This window comes from Astatotilapia calliptera, chromosome 1, assembly GCF_900246225.1.
Source record: "Astatotilapia calliptera chromosome 1, fAstCal1.2, whole genome shotgun sequence".
NCBI lineage: Eukaryota > Metazoa > Chordata > Actinopteri > Cichliformes > Cichlidae > Astatotilapia > Astatotilapia calliptera.
In genome coordinates this window covers 16933837-16948584 of record NC_039302.1, presented here as the reverse complement: position 1 = coordinate 16948584, position 14748 = coordinate 16933837, and the positions used below count along the sequence as shown (strand labels likewise).

Below are 14748 nucleotides of genomic sequence, written 5' to 3'. Positions count from 1 at the left end.
ACAGATCATTTTTAAGAAGAGTTTTTGGGTTGTCATTTTTGTTTTTCATGTAAATATAATATCATAAGCATATGCGGGGTTTTTAAGCTATAAATAAGTTAATATGAGTTAATAAGTTAATAAGATCCTCTGTAGGTTGTTGTACACGGTTCAAGTGGCAATTTCTATGGGAGGAAATGCACTTGACATTTTTGTTGGGCTGCCTAAAGTTTTAGGTGAGGAAACAAACAGCTGTTTAAACAAATTTATGGTATCAAAAGGGACCATTTTGTAGAAAACCTCTGACAGAATGAGCAAAAACTGAGCGAACTGTCTTACTACAGAGCTCTGTGCCTCTGTGAGCATTTATGTATATATGAATAAATTTGAATATGATTAAAGTAAATTTTTTTGTTTTTTTGTTTACCTGTTGTTGTTTCTGAGTTTGACGTGCCCCCCGGGCTCCAGAATCTGCCCGTTCTTCAGCCAGGTGAGCTGCGGCTCAGGCTCACCCCGCGCTTGACAGGTGAAGATAGCGGTGGTGCCGACGGGGCGGGCGATGGACTGTGGAGGCTGAACGAATTCTGCTGGAGCTGTAAGAGAAGGCAGACTGAGAATCAGATCGAGTAACCTCAATCCGTCAAGCAAAAGATGTTGCTGGATAGATCGGTGCCAAAAAAATAGAAATACAATTTTGGCAGAATTAAGAGGTGCAGAAAAAGAAAAAGCCAAAGGGTGAGAATGAGGAAGGGAAAATATGAAAGCCTAGTGTATGCATGAATGGTATAAATACTGCTGTAGAGATATAATTCAGGGTCAGTTGGCAGGATTATGATAGACACCAGATCAATGCAGATGCAGGAAAAGGGGGAAGCAGGAAAGTGAGATAAAGCCATAAGACTTGTGCAACCAGAGCAATACTTGGGAGTAATTTGCCTTAAAACAGCAGTTCAGTTTTTATCATATCTGCTCTCATCACTTGATTCAGGCTTCCAGCCATTATTCATTATTCAAGATGGCAGGTGCTCTATTTTAATTTAAAGAGTAATTAAAATTATACCTGCTGGATTATAATTTTCTACGTTGGTGCTTTTGAATTATCTCCTCTGTGCTTATAATTGTCCCAACAGATGTAAGTGATCTGACAGCCTAATTTATTTATGACAACATTAGCCGAGAAAATTTGATGGTATTATATATACGCGGGTTTATATAATGCCTTTACTGGAGGCGTATCATGATGCCTTTAGTAAAAAATACCACACTGTTCCACCTTTTTTTTCTGTCCCTGTCATTTTCTTCATCATCATCAAGAGAGGATGAGCAACCTGAGAAAACCTGAAATAGCTTGAACACAAATACCGTGAGATCAAAGTGACTGAATCATAGAGGTGACTCTTAAAGAGAAACTTTTGGACCTATAATTTGATGGGATTATAAGATTGCTTAAAAAAGTATTAAAAAAGGTAATGAGTAATGTGCAACAGATTACTGTTTATAAAAAAAGGCTGCACTTGTTTTAAATAGGTTAAGTAATTTTAGCTGGCTCTCTTAGGGACAGCACATTTATGACATATATGGAGTATTGAGGGCTACATATTAAAAGTCCAAACTAAGAGGAATGAATGAAGAAATACAGTATTGTGCAAAAGTCTTTAGTCACGTCTTAATATTTTGCTTCCAATGGAGCTAGACTTTCCTGTCTTTTTTTAAAGCGGTCATGAGCCATAGTTCCTGTAAAATGGACCTAATATGCTCATTTTTATGCATATTTTTAATTCTTGGCATCTATTAGTGTACATTTACATGATATACTTTTTTGAATAATCCTTATTTATCCTATACTGGCCCTTGATGACCCTCAGTTCACCGTGTCTTCTGTTTGACTGCCTCTAGCAAACAGAAGGTTTTAAACAGGCGCTGCGCTGGCCAGAGCTGTACGCTTGAGATAAACATTTTAACCACATCCTGCTTCTACTGACATCATACAGCCAAGAGTGGGAAAAAATCCCTCGAAATAGGGTCTTACACATACGCTGGTCTTATTTGAAAGTTTGGCCATATATAACGTGGGCATCCACCACTCTATGTGCCTTTATTTGACAAAAAAATAAAAAATATATATACTAGGAACAAGTCAAACAGGTCAACTTTAAAAGATCTGTCACACTTTCGGTTGTCAAGTTGAATTCCTGTTTATTTTGTTTTCCCCGCTCTTCTGCCCTCCTTCTTGTTCCAACACTAATAAATAAAATGTTGTCTGACACTTTCTCAATGTAAGCATTTTCATTCTTCCCAGTGGAAAAGCTAAGGGGCCGTTAGGCACTTGAATGAGGGGGGCTGACAGCGTGAGATGGTCCTTTCATTCATCTCAGTCCTTCCCAGCTTCATTGTCTGTTTTGTGCACACTTGCTGTGTGCTTTGAGGGCTGACTTGAAGGTGAAGGTCAGAGGGAGCTCAGGAAGGCATTGATTTGCACCTGTAAGGGTGTGGGGTAAGACCGTGAGCACCAGCTATCCATCTTACGCTTGTTTTTCGCTTCTTTGGCCGCTACAGTTTTACTCTTTCATTCTTTGTTTCTCTCTTCTCTCTTTTTGTACCCCAAAGGAGCCAACATAAATCCAGCTTGTTTACTGTGTAAGTGCTTTTTTAAACTGTGACTGTCTTCTTAGCTTTGTGCTTATTGAAGTTCCTAATCAGTGACAGCCACTGAAGCCCTCTTATAGTAGCTTATTATCTATAGAATAATGAGAATGACTAATTAAAGCACACTATTCCATCATAACGGAGCAGTTCTAACACATGTGTTTATGTGTAGTTAATGAGGCATTTGTTGTTTCCTTAAATCAATAACAGAAACCAAAAACAGACAGCGGCACATCATGAATGTCCACATCTTTTTATCCTTAGCAGGTGAGGGGCTCGTCGCAGACTTGACAAGCAGATGAAATGAAATATTGTCTGCGATCGATGCTGCTATAGGCTGGAGCAAAGTATGGTCCGTCTGATCAATATGTGAGTGAGGCAGACACTGGATGTTTCCTGCTTGGTGGCAATTAATGCACAGGGCAGCCCACACCTGCCATATCCTTTTGGTCAAAAGCACCTGTCTCTTAACACTAACATCAAACACCTTCATGATACTGGCTCCAGCTCTGTGGAGAATAGATGAAAAGAACAACAACATTTCAATCAAAATGTTAGAAAGCACACAGAGAATGAAACTTCAAAGGACTATATTTCTTCTGCATGCTGTGGCAGAGCAACAGATTATTGACCTTTAAGTTTTTGTCTAATATTAAAGTTCCCCACATTACATAAAGTATATTTTCTTTAAAAAGACTTATAGGATGTATTAAGAGTTGATTTGTCTTGTTTTCACATAACCTGTACATACAGTAGTGTGTAATCAGCTAGTACAAATAAACTAATGACTATAACTACAGGAACACCTACACGTAAGACTGGCAAATCAAAGATATGTTATTATAGGATATTTTGAATTTGGATGTATCTTATAGTATCTAGTATATTGTATTATATATTGAGAAGAAGAAAAAGAGAGGTGCTATGGGTTTACCACTTTCACCAGATGATGGTGTTACTTCTTATTTATTGTAGAAAATCTGCATATTTATCTCCTGTGAGACTCACACAACTGTGTTATAAAACAAACAAATCTAAAATTGAATGCTAATGGCCTGTTATTAAAAAACTGATTATACATGTCATTTGAGTGAAGAAAAGGCTCGCAGATACAATACTGCAGAGGCATTGTCTCTTGTTGCAGAGCCTGTGAAGAACCGCGGAAGAATTTTAAAAAGCTGCAGACATGAAGGCGCGGCTTTTGAGCTGAGGATACCAGTGCCAAAACAAAGACACAATAAATCAATTTCTAGGCATTTTGAAAACCAACAAACAAAGAAGAAAGAATCCGTGTTGCTGGGTTTTTTTTTTTATCCTTCTAGTGTGGCATCTAAAATCTGCAAATCATATCTCCATATGTCATTCTCTAATTTAAATTTGATGGTTATATTTATAGAATTTCCCAGAAGTGCCCACAGTGTGCATCTCATTTTTGTAGCTCAGACTGTAGTATAACAATTTTTATAACGTGGCTTCACTAAACCTCACCAACCTGAATCGAATAAACAGGGCAAACTCGACTGGGCAAATCAAGCCAGGTTTGCAATGTCCTTTAAAAGTGGGCAGTGCTGATGTTGATGTACATACTTTTCACAGGACTAGCAAATTATAATGGCTGTGAAGGCTGACTTGCACATCTTAGACCAACAAGTACAAGCACTTTGTAGTCTAAGGTGCTTTCAGTGGTCAGCAAGACGAGAGAAGTACTATATAAATGCAAGTCCATTACATTACAAGACAATGAAATTGCTCTGAAACTGCTTGCAGCAAAGCAAGCAGAAAGGCTGTGAATCTGTATCTCTTAACGATGCTTGTCAGGAAAAATGAAAAGGGGTTTAAAGAGTTTCTAAAAAAAAAAAAAACTAGAGCTCCTCTGAAAATATGCACGCATGGTCTATAGGATCTTCTAGGAATGGTGTCACAGAACTGATTAGTTAGTAGGCTATGCTTTGATACAACTTGATCTGTAATCTCCAACATAGCCTCTTAACCTCGCTAAACCCCAAATCCTGCTTCACGGTACACGTCCCCTGACTCTCCAGAGTCCCATCTCTAATCATCAAGTATCTCTGTGCTCAGTGCCTCCAAATACAAAACAATCTTTGTTCATTCTATCTAAAAAAAACCTATTTGCCATAAAAGATTTAATCACATGTGCCTCCACAAATGCAATATACTGTAAATGATAACTTCCCAGGGTTGGTAAAAACTGCGCCTGGTCCCTAAAGTGTATTTCAGAGACCACAAAAGCCGATGTTGCAGGACTGTCTGCTTCTCGGTGTGATGCTGCAAATCTATTTTGCTCTGTGTTTTTGTTCTCCAATATTAAAGAAATGATGATTCAAATAAACCTCTGCAGTTATTTATTTTTTTTATCTCTTCCTAACAGAGTGTTGAGGATTTGAAACCTGAAACTATTACTGAAATTGCAAAAGCTGAGAGTCGGAACTCTTTGTGAAATGTTTGTAATGCCTACCATACAGACTCTAGCTCTGAGCAACAAGCAGAGACATTTTAGTGGTCTTGTATCTTGCTGGTGGCACAAAAAGGTGTAAAAGTATGCTTGGTATACCAGAAATAGCTGATAATTACTGCTTGGAAGGTAGCAAAATAAAAATCAGCCTGAAATGTTTTGGTATGCTTTGCTTTGCTTTGCTTTGGGGGAAAATCATTCAAAACCTTCTCCCTGAAAAATCTGCACCAACCACTAGATCAGAATGAGGGTTTTAAACTAAAGACCACCTACATAAAACACGCTGGTGGCACAGGAGCAAAGCACTTGTTTATCAATGCAGCAAAACTGAGGTTTCAGTCATGGTACAGTAATCATGTTGCCTGATCCACCCACATAGTGCTGAGCTGTACCTCGTCACGTTCCCCAGGATGTTTCGCAGGTGCTTTTAGTTTCACCCAACTGAAAAGAAAATGTCATTGCTTTTATCCAGAGCTCACCTTGGACCACCAGACGTCCTTGAGCAGTCCTGCGCACACGGGTCCCTGGTTTGTTAGCGGCACATACGTAGACCCCGGAGTGCTCCACACCAACATCTGAGATCATCAGGTTTCCTGTGCCGAGCACCTGGATTCCCTCCACCCCGATGGGACGGCCATCTAATCAGGGAGAGAGAAAAAGAAAACAGTTGAGAAGGATGAGTAAGAATCTATGGAGGTCAGCATAAAAAGAACCAGGTATATGGGCACAGTGGGTGTTTATGTTAGATGGGGGTCAACTGAACTATAGTAAAGATCAGAGTGGGTGTAAATCACTAGCAAGACATCTAATTAACATCATGCAAGTTTACGGCCACGAGCTGACAGAAGCAGCGCTATTTCTGTCCCCCCAAGGATGCAGCGCTCACAGCGTGTGTTCCTCAGGACTATAATGTGATAAAGCTGCCAGCACACCATACACCAAGAAAGGTCAGCGAGTTTGTGTTTGAGTCATGTACACGCTGCAATTTTTTAAAACTTAATTGGGACTTTGTGATAGCTTCCAGTGAGAATCATCTGGCTTTTGGGTGCTTTACAGTAAATCAATGCTGCTTTTCTGCTTCTCCCTAACGGATGTTCAGCTAATTAAAACTTTTATGCTCCAGTTGAGACATTCACCTTTTTCAGGAATTTGTCTGAAAAATCCTCAGAGTACATTTTCTTTTAAGCTGGTTTGCTTCTTGGCACTGGAAATGTTTCAGCTGCCAGTCTGGGACCAGAAATTCTAACTGTAACTTCTAATCTTATATCTACTTACACAATCCATAGCAGCCTCCTCTCTGCTTTTGCTGTAATTACATGATAAGCTCACACACTTTCCTGTGCTCCCTTATCTGCAGTGTCAACTCCAACAATGGCTTCAGTCTGCCTATGATGTTAGCTATGGGGCCAAAGGGGCATTTTAATCCCATCTGTGAGTTCCATCTGCAGCCTGTAAGCCTGTACGTTCCAGATATGATACACTGAAAGGCCAGGAATGGAGGGAAGGGAGACAGGTACCACAGCGGACAAAGGAGCTCCAGTCAGAAATGCTAACTATGTGGTCAATAGTCAGTGAATACTTTTGGGTTCGTCCCTTATCTTCAAACTTAAAGCAAGTCACTTTTCAACAGAAAGGTTACTTTGGATAATGAGTTTGACTGAAATTCACTTGCACATTAGCAAGTGAATTTCAAAATAATGCCACTAAGCCTAAAAATGAATTTGCTAATCAGGATTATCAACAAATTCTTTTTTTAAGGTTTTATTAGCAAAAGACTGTGAAAAAATATTGTTAGTTTCATTTTTAAGGACTAAGATATATGATGTTGAATGCCCATCACAAACGTTTAAGTTTACTGTCGTGACCCACATGACCAAGAGTTTTGTGGAATACTGAAACTGCCATCAGAACAGCCTTCTATCACATACTGCTGGTTGCAAGACAAATGAGAGATGATGGTCTATGGGACTACAGATCTCAGAGTCCTCTGTGGTGGTAAAACTGTTGCTGACGATAACAGTATGATCACCACTTATCTAAGTGAAAAAAAAGACTAAAAAACTGTAAAAGCGTACTTTGAAAACATAATGGCATACTCCAAACCAACACACTGTGGCATATGTTGGCCTAATCAAATTATATGATGACAAAAATGATTACCAGACTCATGATTTTGTGTGTATATTGTGCATGATAATATATCCCATTACTGCACATACAAATGTGCTTGTATCAAAGATACTTAGATTATATAATGGTGTGTATTTTACATTACAGCCATATGTGACATGAATATCTCACTAGTGTGTCTACACAACGAGTTGATGAATGTCTTAATTCATCAAGAGTACATGAAATCTTCTAATATTTTAAATTTTATATACACTGCCTTATCAATGTGGCAAAAACATGTTATTACTGTGTAGCTAGTGCAAGTGTGTAGGCATTATGAGCACCTTTGTCTTGCAACTGTTATTTTGGTTTCTTCAGCCAAACTGTAGTGATGACACATAGTGTCATGAAATGTAAAACAATGAAATCAAAGCAAGCCTTTATTCTGGGTGATACAACAGGTCCAAAACCTAAAACTCCAAAGAAGTGCAGGTAAAACAGAAAGCAAAACATACATAGAGCCAAGGAAGAAGGCTGCACAAACAGATAATTGCTACAAAAGGGTGACAAGATGAAATTAATAAATGCAGGTGAATACAACAAACAGAAAGTGACCCAGATCATGACGCAGGAGACACCCAGCTACTGGAGTACAACAGGAAACGACCAAAAGACAACTACACTGACACCAAACATGATGACAGAGAGAAAAGGAACCCAGGAGGAGAAAGGGACAAGCCCTGTAACAACACAGAGATTTTGCACACCAGGTTTTGCTTTTAAATCAGATATGATCACCAGCCCTAAACTGCAAAAGGAAATCATCACAGCAAACACACAGACCAAACCTCATCACATCTCAAGCTCACCATTCAATTCATCAGAAGTGATGAAAAAAATCCTTTGAGTTCGCTTGAATCTTCAAACCAGCCAACACACACACGGCTCGTGTGATAAATGCCGCAGCTTCAATTAGTAAATGTGCAATTATGTGGCGATGCCTAATGAAGACAATACATGTAATTAATGCAATTAATCACGACAAGTCATTGAGATCTAATAAATGTCTCCAACTTGTGTGACACGTGTTCGTCTTCTTCTTCTTCCACATTTTTTTCATTATCGCACTGGGACGTTGTCCTAACAGAAGCAGTCTTGTTCTTTTCTTGCATTTTCCTGTTATATTCCTCTCTCTCTCTGGCTTTGCCATCACTTTCTCCCTGTCAGAGACTAATTAACTTAGTGTCAGAAAAAAAAAGAGCACAAGCTAGGAGGCCGTGGTGCCGCTGTTCAATGAATAGCAGCAAACCAACTCTGGCATTAAGGAGTGACTGATGTGAAACTATAAGATTCATTATGCGGCTTATCCTAGCCTCCCTGCTGTAATCTAATACATACAAATCCCATCGTGTTAGCATTTCATTCTGGTAACACTGTGTAAGGCAATACTGGCAATCTGATTACACCCAGATGCTGGGGAGGGGCTGTGATTTACATTTGGAACAGAAAATCAGATTGAATGAGAAGTAAAGTAAACAGATAGGAGATTGAAAAATTGTTCACGACAGAATCTGAGTGGTAGTCAAGAAAAGGAAAAATCCGCATGAAGAGAGCTGTCTGTGCAGCAATTACTCAGAGGCTCTCCGCTGCTTCCAAGGAGGTTTTAGCATCGTGAGGACACGAAGCAACAGAGTCGAACATCATGTTTAGCCCTAAGACTTAACCTTCAATCCCACTGCCTCATGTGTACACAATAGATCTGTGCTGTAACAAATATATTCTAGTAGAGTATGACCAATATAGGAATTTTACTGACCGATACTGATACCGATATTTGGTGATTTAAAAATCTGACATGAATATCTGATATAGTATGAAAAACTATGCAAGCATCAGCTTGTTTGCACATGCTGTTAAACTTTTTAAGTTTCGATTTATCAGCTGCCATAAATGCTGATGCCAGTGAATTCCATATCGATATCAGTGAATAACCAGTATCGACTGATATATCAGTCTGGCTCTGTATACTTCACAGTGGAAGACATAACACACAAATGCCACCTAATCTCTTCAACACACAAACAAGAACACCAGGTCTGATCTGATCAGGACTTTTTTCTCACCTAGTCTGCTCCATGACACAATGGGCCGAGGGTATCCAGTGGCAACACACTCCAAGATAGCCGTTTGGTGAACAGTGAGGGTTAGGTTTTCTGGACCGACCACGATGACAGGTTCTTTGTAAACAGATGACTGAGAGCCTGAAGGGAAAAGGGAGACGAGAATTCAAGATTGGAATGAGCATGATGGATAGCTTCTTTTAATTGGATTTCTCCAAGTGCATTAGCTCAATATGCTGTATCTCTTAGATCTGGCAGCAGGACAATAGGTTTGGAAAAGTCTAGGAAATGTGCTATACAGATAAGCAGAGGCGTATTAAGTGACTGTATTTGATCAGTGATACAGAAAACTAAAGATCCGAATAAAGAAAGCTCATTTAAACCAAAGTCAATTTACAGTGAGGACATGTAGGCTTTCCTCAAATGACAACACACAAACAAAAAACCAGAGGTTTACTCAGATGCGTGCTCAACTATAGATACCAACCGGAAACTGTTAGGAGTGCCTCAGCACTGTGTTTCACTCCTGCACTGTTATGAGCCACACAGCAGAACCTTCCACTGTCCTCCTCACGCACTCCTGTGATCTGGAGAACGCCTGTGGGCAGGAGAGTGTACCTAAAAGACAGAAAAAAATCACGAGACTTGGCACCTTTAACCAAAGTGCTGCAGTTTCTTAAAACAAGAAGCCCAAGTGGTATTTTGATCTAACCTCTCATTACTGGTGTCCACTGGACGGCTGTCTTTTTCCCAGCTGATGACCGGCTCTGGCAGGCCGTGAATCTGGCACTGGAATCTGGCCACGCCGGACTCCTCAGCGTGCACCGACTCGGGTTGGACGTGGAAATCTGCCATGGCTGTGAGATAGAAAGAGGAGCAGTTGAAATATTAGGTCATAGCTTCACAAAACAGCTACAGAGCAATAAGCTCAGTTGCTTACAGAAAAAATAAGCAGCGCTGCAACAGATGGCGTGGCCCCCACAGATCCCAACATCAGAGAACCAATCTTGGACAGAATATCTACCAAAGGAGTGCTGCAACATGCTTGGAGCAACTGGCACATTTTCTGCAAGGGAAATTTATTTTAGTATTTATATTTATTTTTAGTGTGTTGCTTTTTCACAAATAAAGAGCAAGTACTACAATTTCATGGAAAATCCACACTTCAACTGTTGACAGAGATACTTGGGTTTTTGCACAAAATGGCACTGATTCACTAAATGCACTTCATTGTTGAGAGCTTTAACCTACCTGCTAACCTTACTATTTCACATAAGCCAATTCAGAGACAAGCAGAACGTTTCTGACATCACTACAAATGTGTAAAAGGAAGCTTTTGTAAAAGAAAACAATCCTACAAATAACAACACAATGAAACACATTCAAGAAGTAAAAGCATAGCTATTTCTGTGAGAGCATGCAACCTGCTTGAGAGGATGTGATACATTTTTCTGCTGCCACTGTGCCTGTCCTTCATATGCAGCTGATGAAACATTTTGTATGCAGGTAAGAAACATATGTTTCCAAAATGCATGCTAACGCAAATAAAGACAACATAGATAAGGCCAGCACCATATAGCCAAGCTAGTATCAATATCCCCACAGAGAGCCTCATTCAGCTGCAGTTCACATATCCACTCCCTGCAGAACAAAGGCGGCATCGAAGGTGGAGCCAGCAACAAACTCAATTAGAGAGAGGCCCTCTTCTTCCACAATTCTCCCACCTTCTTCAACAGAAGTGCATTTAAATGTCAACCATAATTAACTTGGAGGAAGAGGGGTTTCTCCGAAAACTGTTAGCATAACAACAGGAACAGACCCCTTATTATTTCATAAGACCCCCCCCCCCCCCCCCCACCCACCCCCTTCCAACATGTAGCCTGCATTAAATTATTACTTGCAGGACCTTTATTTTGCAGGCAGCAATACATAATAAGCGTATTTATGCTTGGTTGCTGTCTGGTAGTTCTTTCTCTGACTTCTTGGGCTGGTGTAGCATTAACTTTGTTGTACTGAACTACGGACTGTGTGCACTTTGAATGTTGTCAAGGTTTTCCTGTTGTGCAGAACCAGAAAAGAAATATGTATAGTTTAAAATAAGCATATAGAAATGAAGAAAACAAACCTTAACCACTGATGCTGAAGGATGAGAGCACAGAGAGAGAGTGGATACTTCATTTAGAGAAGCACTACTTTATACCAGCGGCTGCAACACTGTGATTATTACATTTCAGAGCTTAATGAGAAGCGTGGCATTCTCAAACACGACTTGACCTTAGATCTTGGAATAGATGCATGGCGCTCTAATGAAAATTAAACCATGGTAATCTACTTTTTTTCCAGTAGTTCGCTCTTCATAAGCCATGACTTATGAAGCTGTAGCATATTTCTCTGAAGATACCATGTGAAATCATTTCTCTTAAGAAATGATAAGGCCTCACAAAAGCAGCGGTCCATTTTTACTGGGGTAATTCAGTTTGTTCGTCAGTCTCAAAGGGCCACACGGCCCTCACAATGCCCTACCTAATAAATGTAACATCACTCTGAAGCATACGTGGCTTTAAAGTCACCGAGAGCATCGGAAGTATTTTATCACCAAATCACCATTATGGTCCATTTCAGCTCTTTTTTTTCAATTCTTCCTTCTGACACAGTAAACTGCAAGCTTGGGAACACTTCAGTTTATAAAATGATGAAAACCCACTGTAAAGTTGTCAGAAGTTATTATTGTATATTTCAAGTTGCCCCATAGAAACACTTTTATGGGCTTGCACTTCATTTCTAGACAAAAGCAATCAACAATACGTTCTGCCCTGGCCTGTTGTCATACTGAGCCTGGGGCAGAAAGACTGGCAGAAGGCACTGAATTAAAGCCCTGAAGGTGCTGCCACTGCTGATGAAGGACGCTTAGGTGAAATGGCTAGAAATCCTTCAGAAAAACAATGTGCGGAAAACAAGAAGGTCAAGGTGACCGATATGATGCAAGACGAGCGCTGTCCTGGAATAAAGTCTCAAATTAAGATACAGGCATGCACGCACACAGCTGTGTGCACTGTCCGTGTGTACTGGGAACACTGAGGCACTTGAATGCTGCAGGACAAAGGAGGACCAGTGTCTATAGAAGTCTTTCTTGTGCATCTCTGCCAAGTAGTCAGGGTGTCTGCTGATCTGGCTGTTGTGTGTGTCCACTGACACAACCCCCTAACGGGCCCCACCCTTTGCCCTCATGCATAAAACATAGTCTCTCTAAGAGGCCCACAGTCCTCCTATTATTGAACCCTCGCAAAATCAGACACAATTTCAAAAATCACAGCGGGGTCACACCCACAAATGAATGCATGCGGCAGAGAATTTGATTAACTCTAAAGAAAAACAGCCATTTATAATCTGCACTTTAGTTGACTTTTATGGTGTATGCTGCAGAAGCAGCTCAACGTGATTTAGCAAAGCTATAGCAAACGCATACGAAGACATCCAAACACACAACCCTATCAAACCTCCTCCTTGTGCTCAAAGCACAATAAAAGCAGTAGACAACAACAATTCATTTTACTCATCCAAACACACACCTCCAACAAGACCTGTTCTGCCATTGTTTGTCTATCTCCTGCTCTGCTAAGTGTTGACAGACACTCTCACATGATTAAAGACTGTCCACTACCAGCGTGACGCCGCCGGCTTAAATGGAGCAGGTCTAATTACTGCAATAGGGGAAAGAATGGTTGGGGTGCATACTAAATGGAAATCCATACACAGGCGCACAGTGAGGAGATCACTCCTCGAACATATGTTTGACAGTTTCTCGGTGACAACCACAAAAGAATGATTGAGGGAGTAATATGAGGGAAGGTCACAGAGAGGAAATGTGAAACAAGGAGCTAAGCTGTAAATCAGATCTTGTCAAAAGTGACTGGCACTGTCCTGCTGCGTGTTGCACAATTTACCATGAAGTCGCATAACAATAAATCGGAATCGGGCCGAAATTAACATGAAAATCTCTTTGAAAGGAAAAAATGTCACCCCCGCTTTCCCACAAAGACGCACAAAGGATGAAATATGAAAGCAAGTGAAAATATACCATCGCTGACTATCAGACTTGAGGGCCGATGATGATGATGCTAAATGAGAAAACCAAGTACAATGGCTTCAACGTTTCGATAGCAGATTTTTAGCTCTGTCATGTGAGCAGCTTGTATCTATCTAATGAAGAAACGTAGATTAAACGGTGATTACTGAAATGACCCTACTGGTGAAGTTTTGGCTAATAGCCCCAAGTAATGATCCATTTCTTTATCGCTCTGTGAAACACTCACACAAATACTCCACAGATAATAATTAACACCATTACTAAAAACTGCCCAAAACTGCCTTATTTTTTGGCATCTCCAACTGCAACAACTAAATCAGGCAGCCATTTTCATGATTTCCAAGCACCTGTGGTCACATGTGGGTGTTCAGTGATATGACAGCGCTAATGATGCTAGCAGAGGGGCAGATATCCTGCAGTACTGTTCAAAACAGCAGCTGTCGTGAAAAAGCTTCTCCGGTGAACCCCTATGTTGTAATGTCATTGCCCTTCCTTCCATTTGCCTGCGGCCACCCTCCTGCCCCACTCCACATTTTAACCGTTCCCAGCTCTTCATCGCACCTCTCTCCCCACCCCCTCGGGTCCTCTCAAGTCTGTGACATCATTAAGCACATGTTGTTCGAAGCGGCAGTGATGACTGCAGTGCCCACCCCACCCCCAACTCAGTAAACCAGAGATGAGACCCATAAATAATGGAGATGGTGTACATGTACGCCGCTATAACGGCGTGCAGAGTCCGTGCTTCCACGGCCTTTAAATAGGTATCCCTGAAAAAGCAGGCCGTGTGCTGGGACCCTGGACTTGGCATTTTAATGCAGATGTGATATTTTATTAGCTCCCTGCCCCACTAGCCCCCCCACCTCTTTCTCACCAGTCCCGCTATCAGGCTTTGGTTTGTGGTGTGTGATGCTTATCACCTACGATACGTAGGGCTACACCTGGTCTTGTCTATCTGCCTCTGACACACACACGCACACACACACACACACACACACACACACACACACACACACACACACACACACACACACACACACACACACACACACACACACACTTATTTCCCTCCATTAATGCTTCAAGCCGACACATGAACATCAGAACCTGCAGGAGCAAAAGCATGAGCTGAGGTGCAACACCTGCCACCTGAGCCCAGAAGTACCAGATGTTCACATGAATGTGAAGCTGAGAATCCAAACTGATTGATCATTTATATGACAAGTACTCCAACTAATATACTATATGGGTAATAAGATTTATAAGGCAATTTGCATGTGTACGATCCTCTTATTTTTTTTCTGTCAGCTTCACTCTCCATTTTGAGAAGAAAA

The 14748-nt window shown here is 40.7% G+C and overlaps 1 protein-coding gene across 2 annotated transcripts in view; it reads right to left on the bottom strand.

Moving 5' to 3' along the window:
- The window catches only part of igdcc3 (immunoglobulin superfamily, DCC subclass, member 3), a 68306-nt gene that overhangs the window by 25951 nt on the left and 27607 nt on the right, over positions 1-14748 (bottom strand). Inside the window, exons 1-6 of one of the 2 annotated variants that reach the window (XM_026166643.1) lie at positions 10271-10512; positions 10043-10187; positions 9818-9948; positions 9334-9471; positions 5578-5736; positions 407-572 (exon numbers count right to left, since the gene is read on the bottom strand). In XM_026166643.1, the coding sequence (XP_026022428.1) occupies positions 407-572; positions 5578-5736; positions 9334-9471; positions 9818-9948; positions 10043-10187; positions 10271-10373 (842 nt within the window). In that variant the 5' untranslated portion in view covers positions 10374-10512. Of the gene's footprint in view, positions 1-406; positions 573-5577; positions 5737-9333; positions 9472-9817; positions 9949-10042; positions 10188-10270; positions 10513-14748 lie in introns of those variants that run through there. The other variant, XM_026166634.1, reaches the window with a different exon arrangement.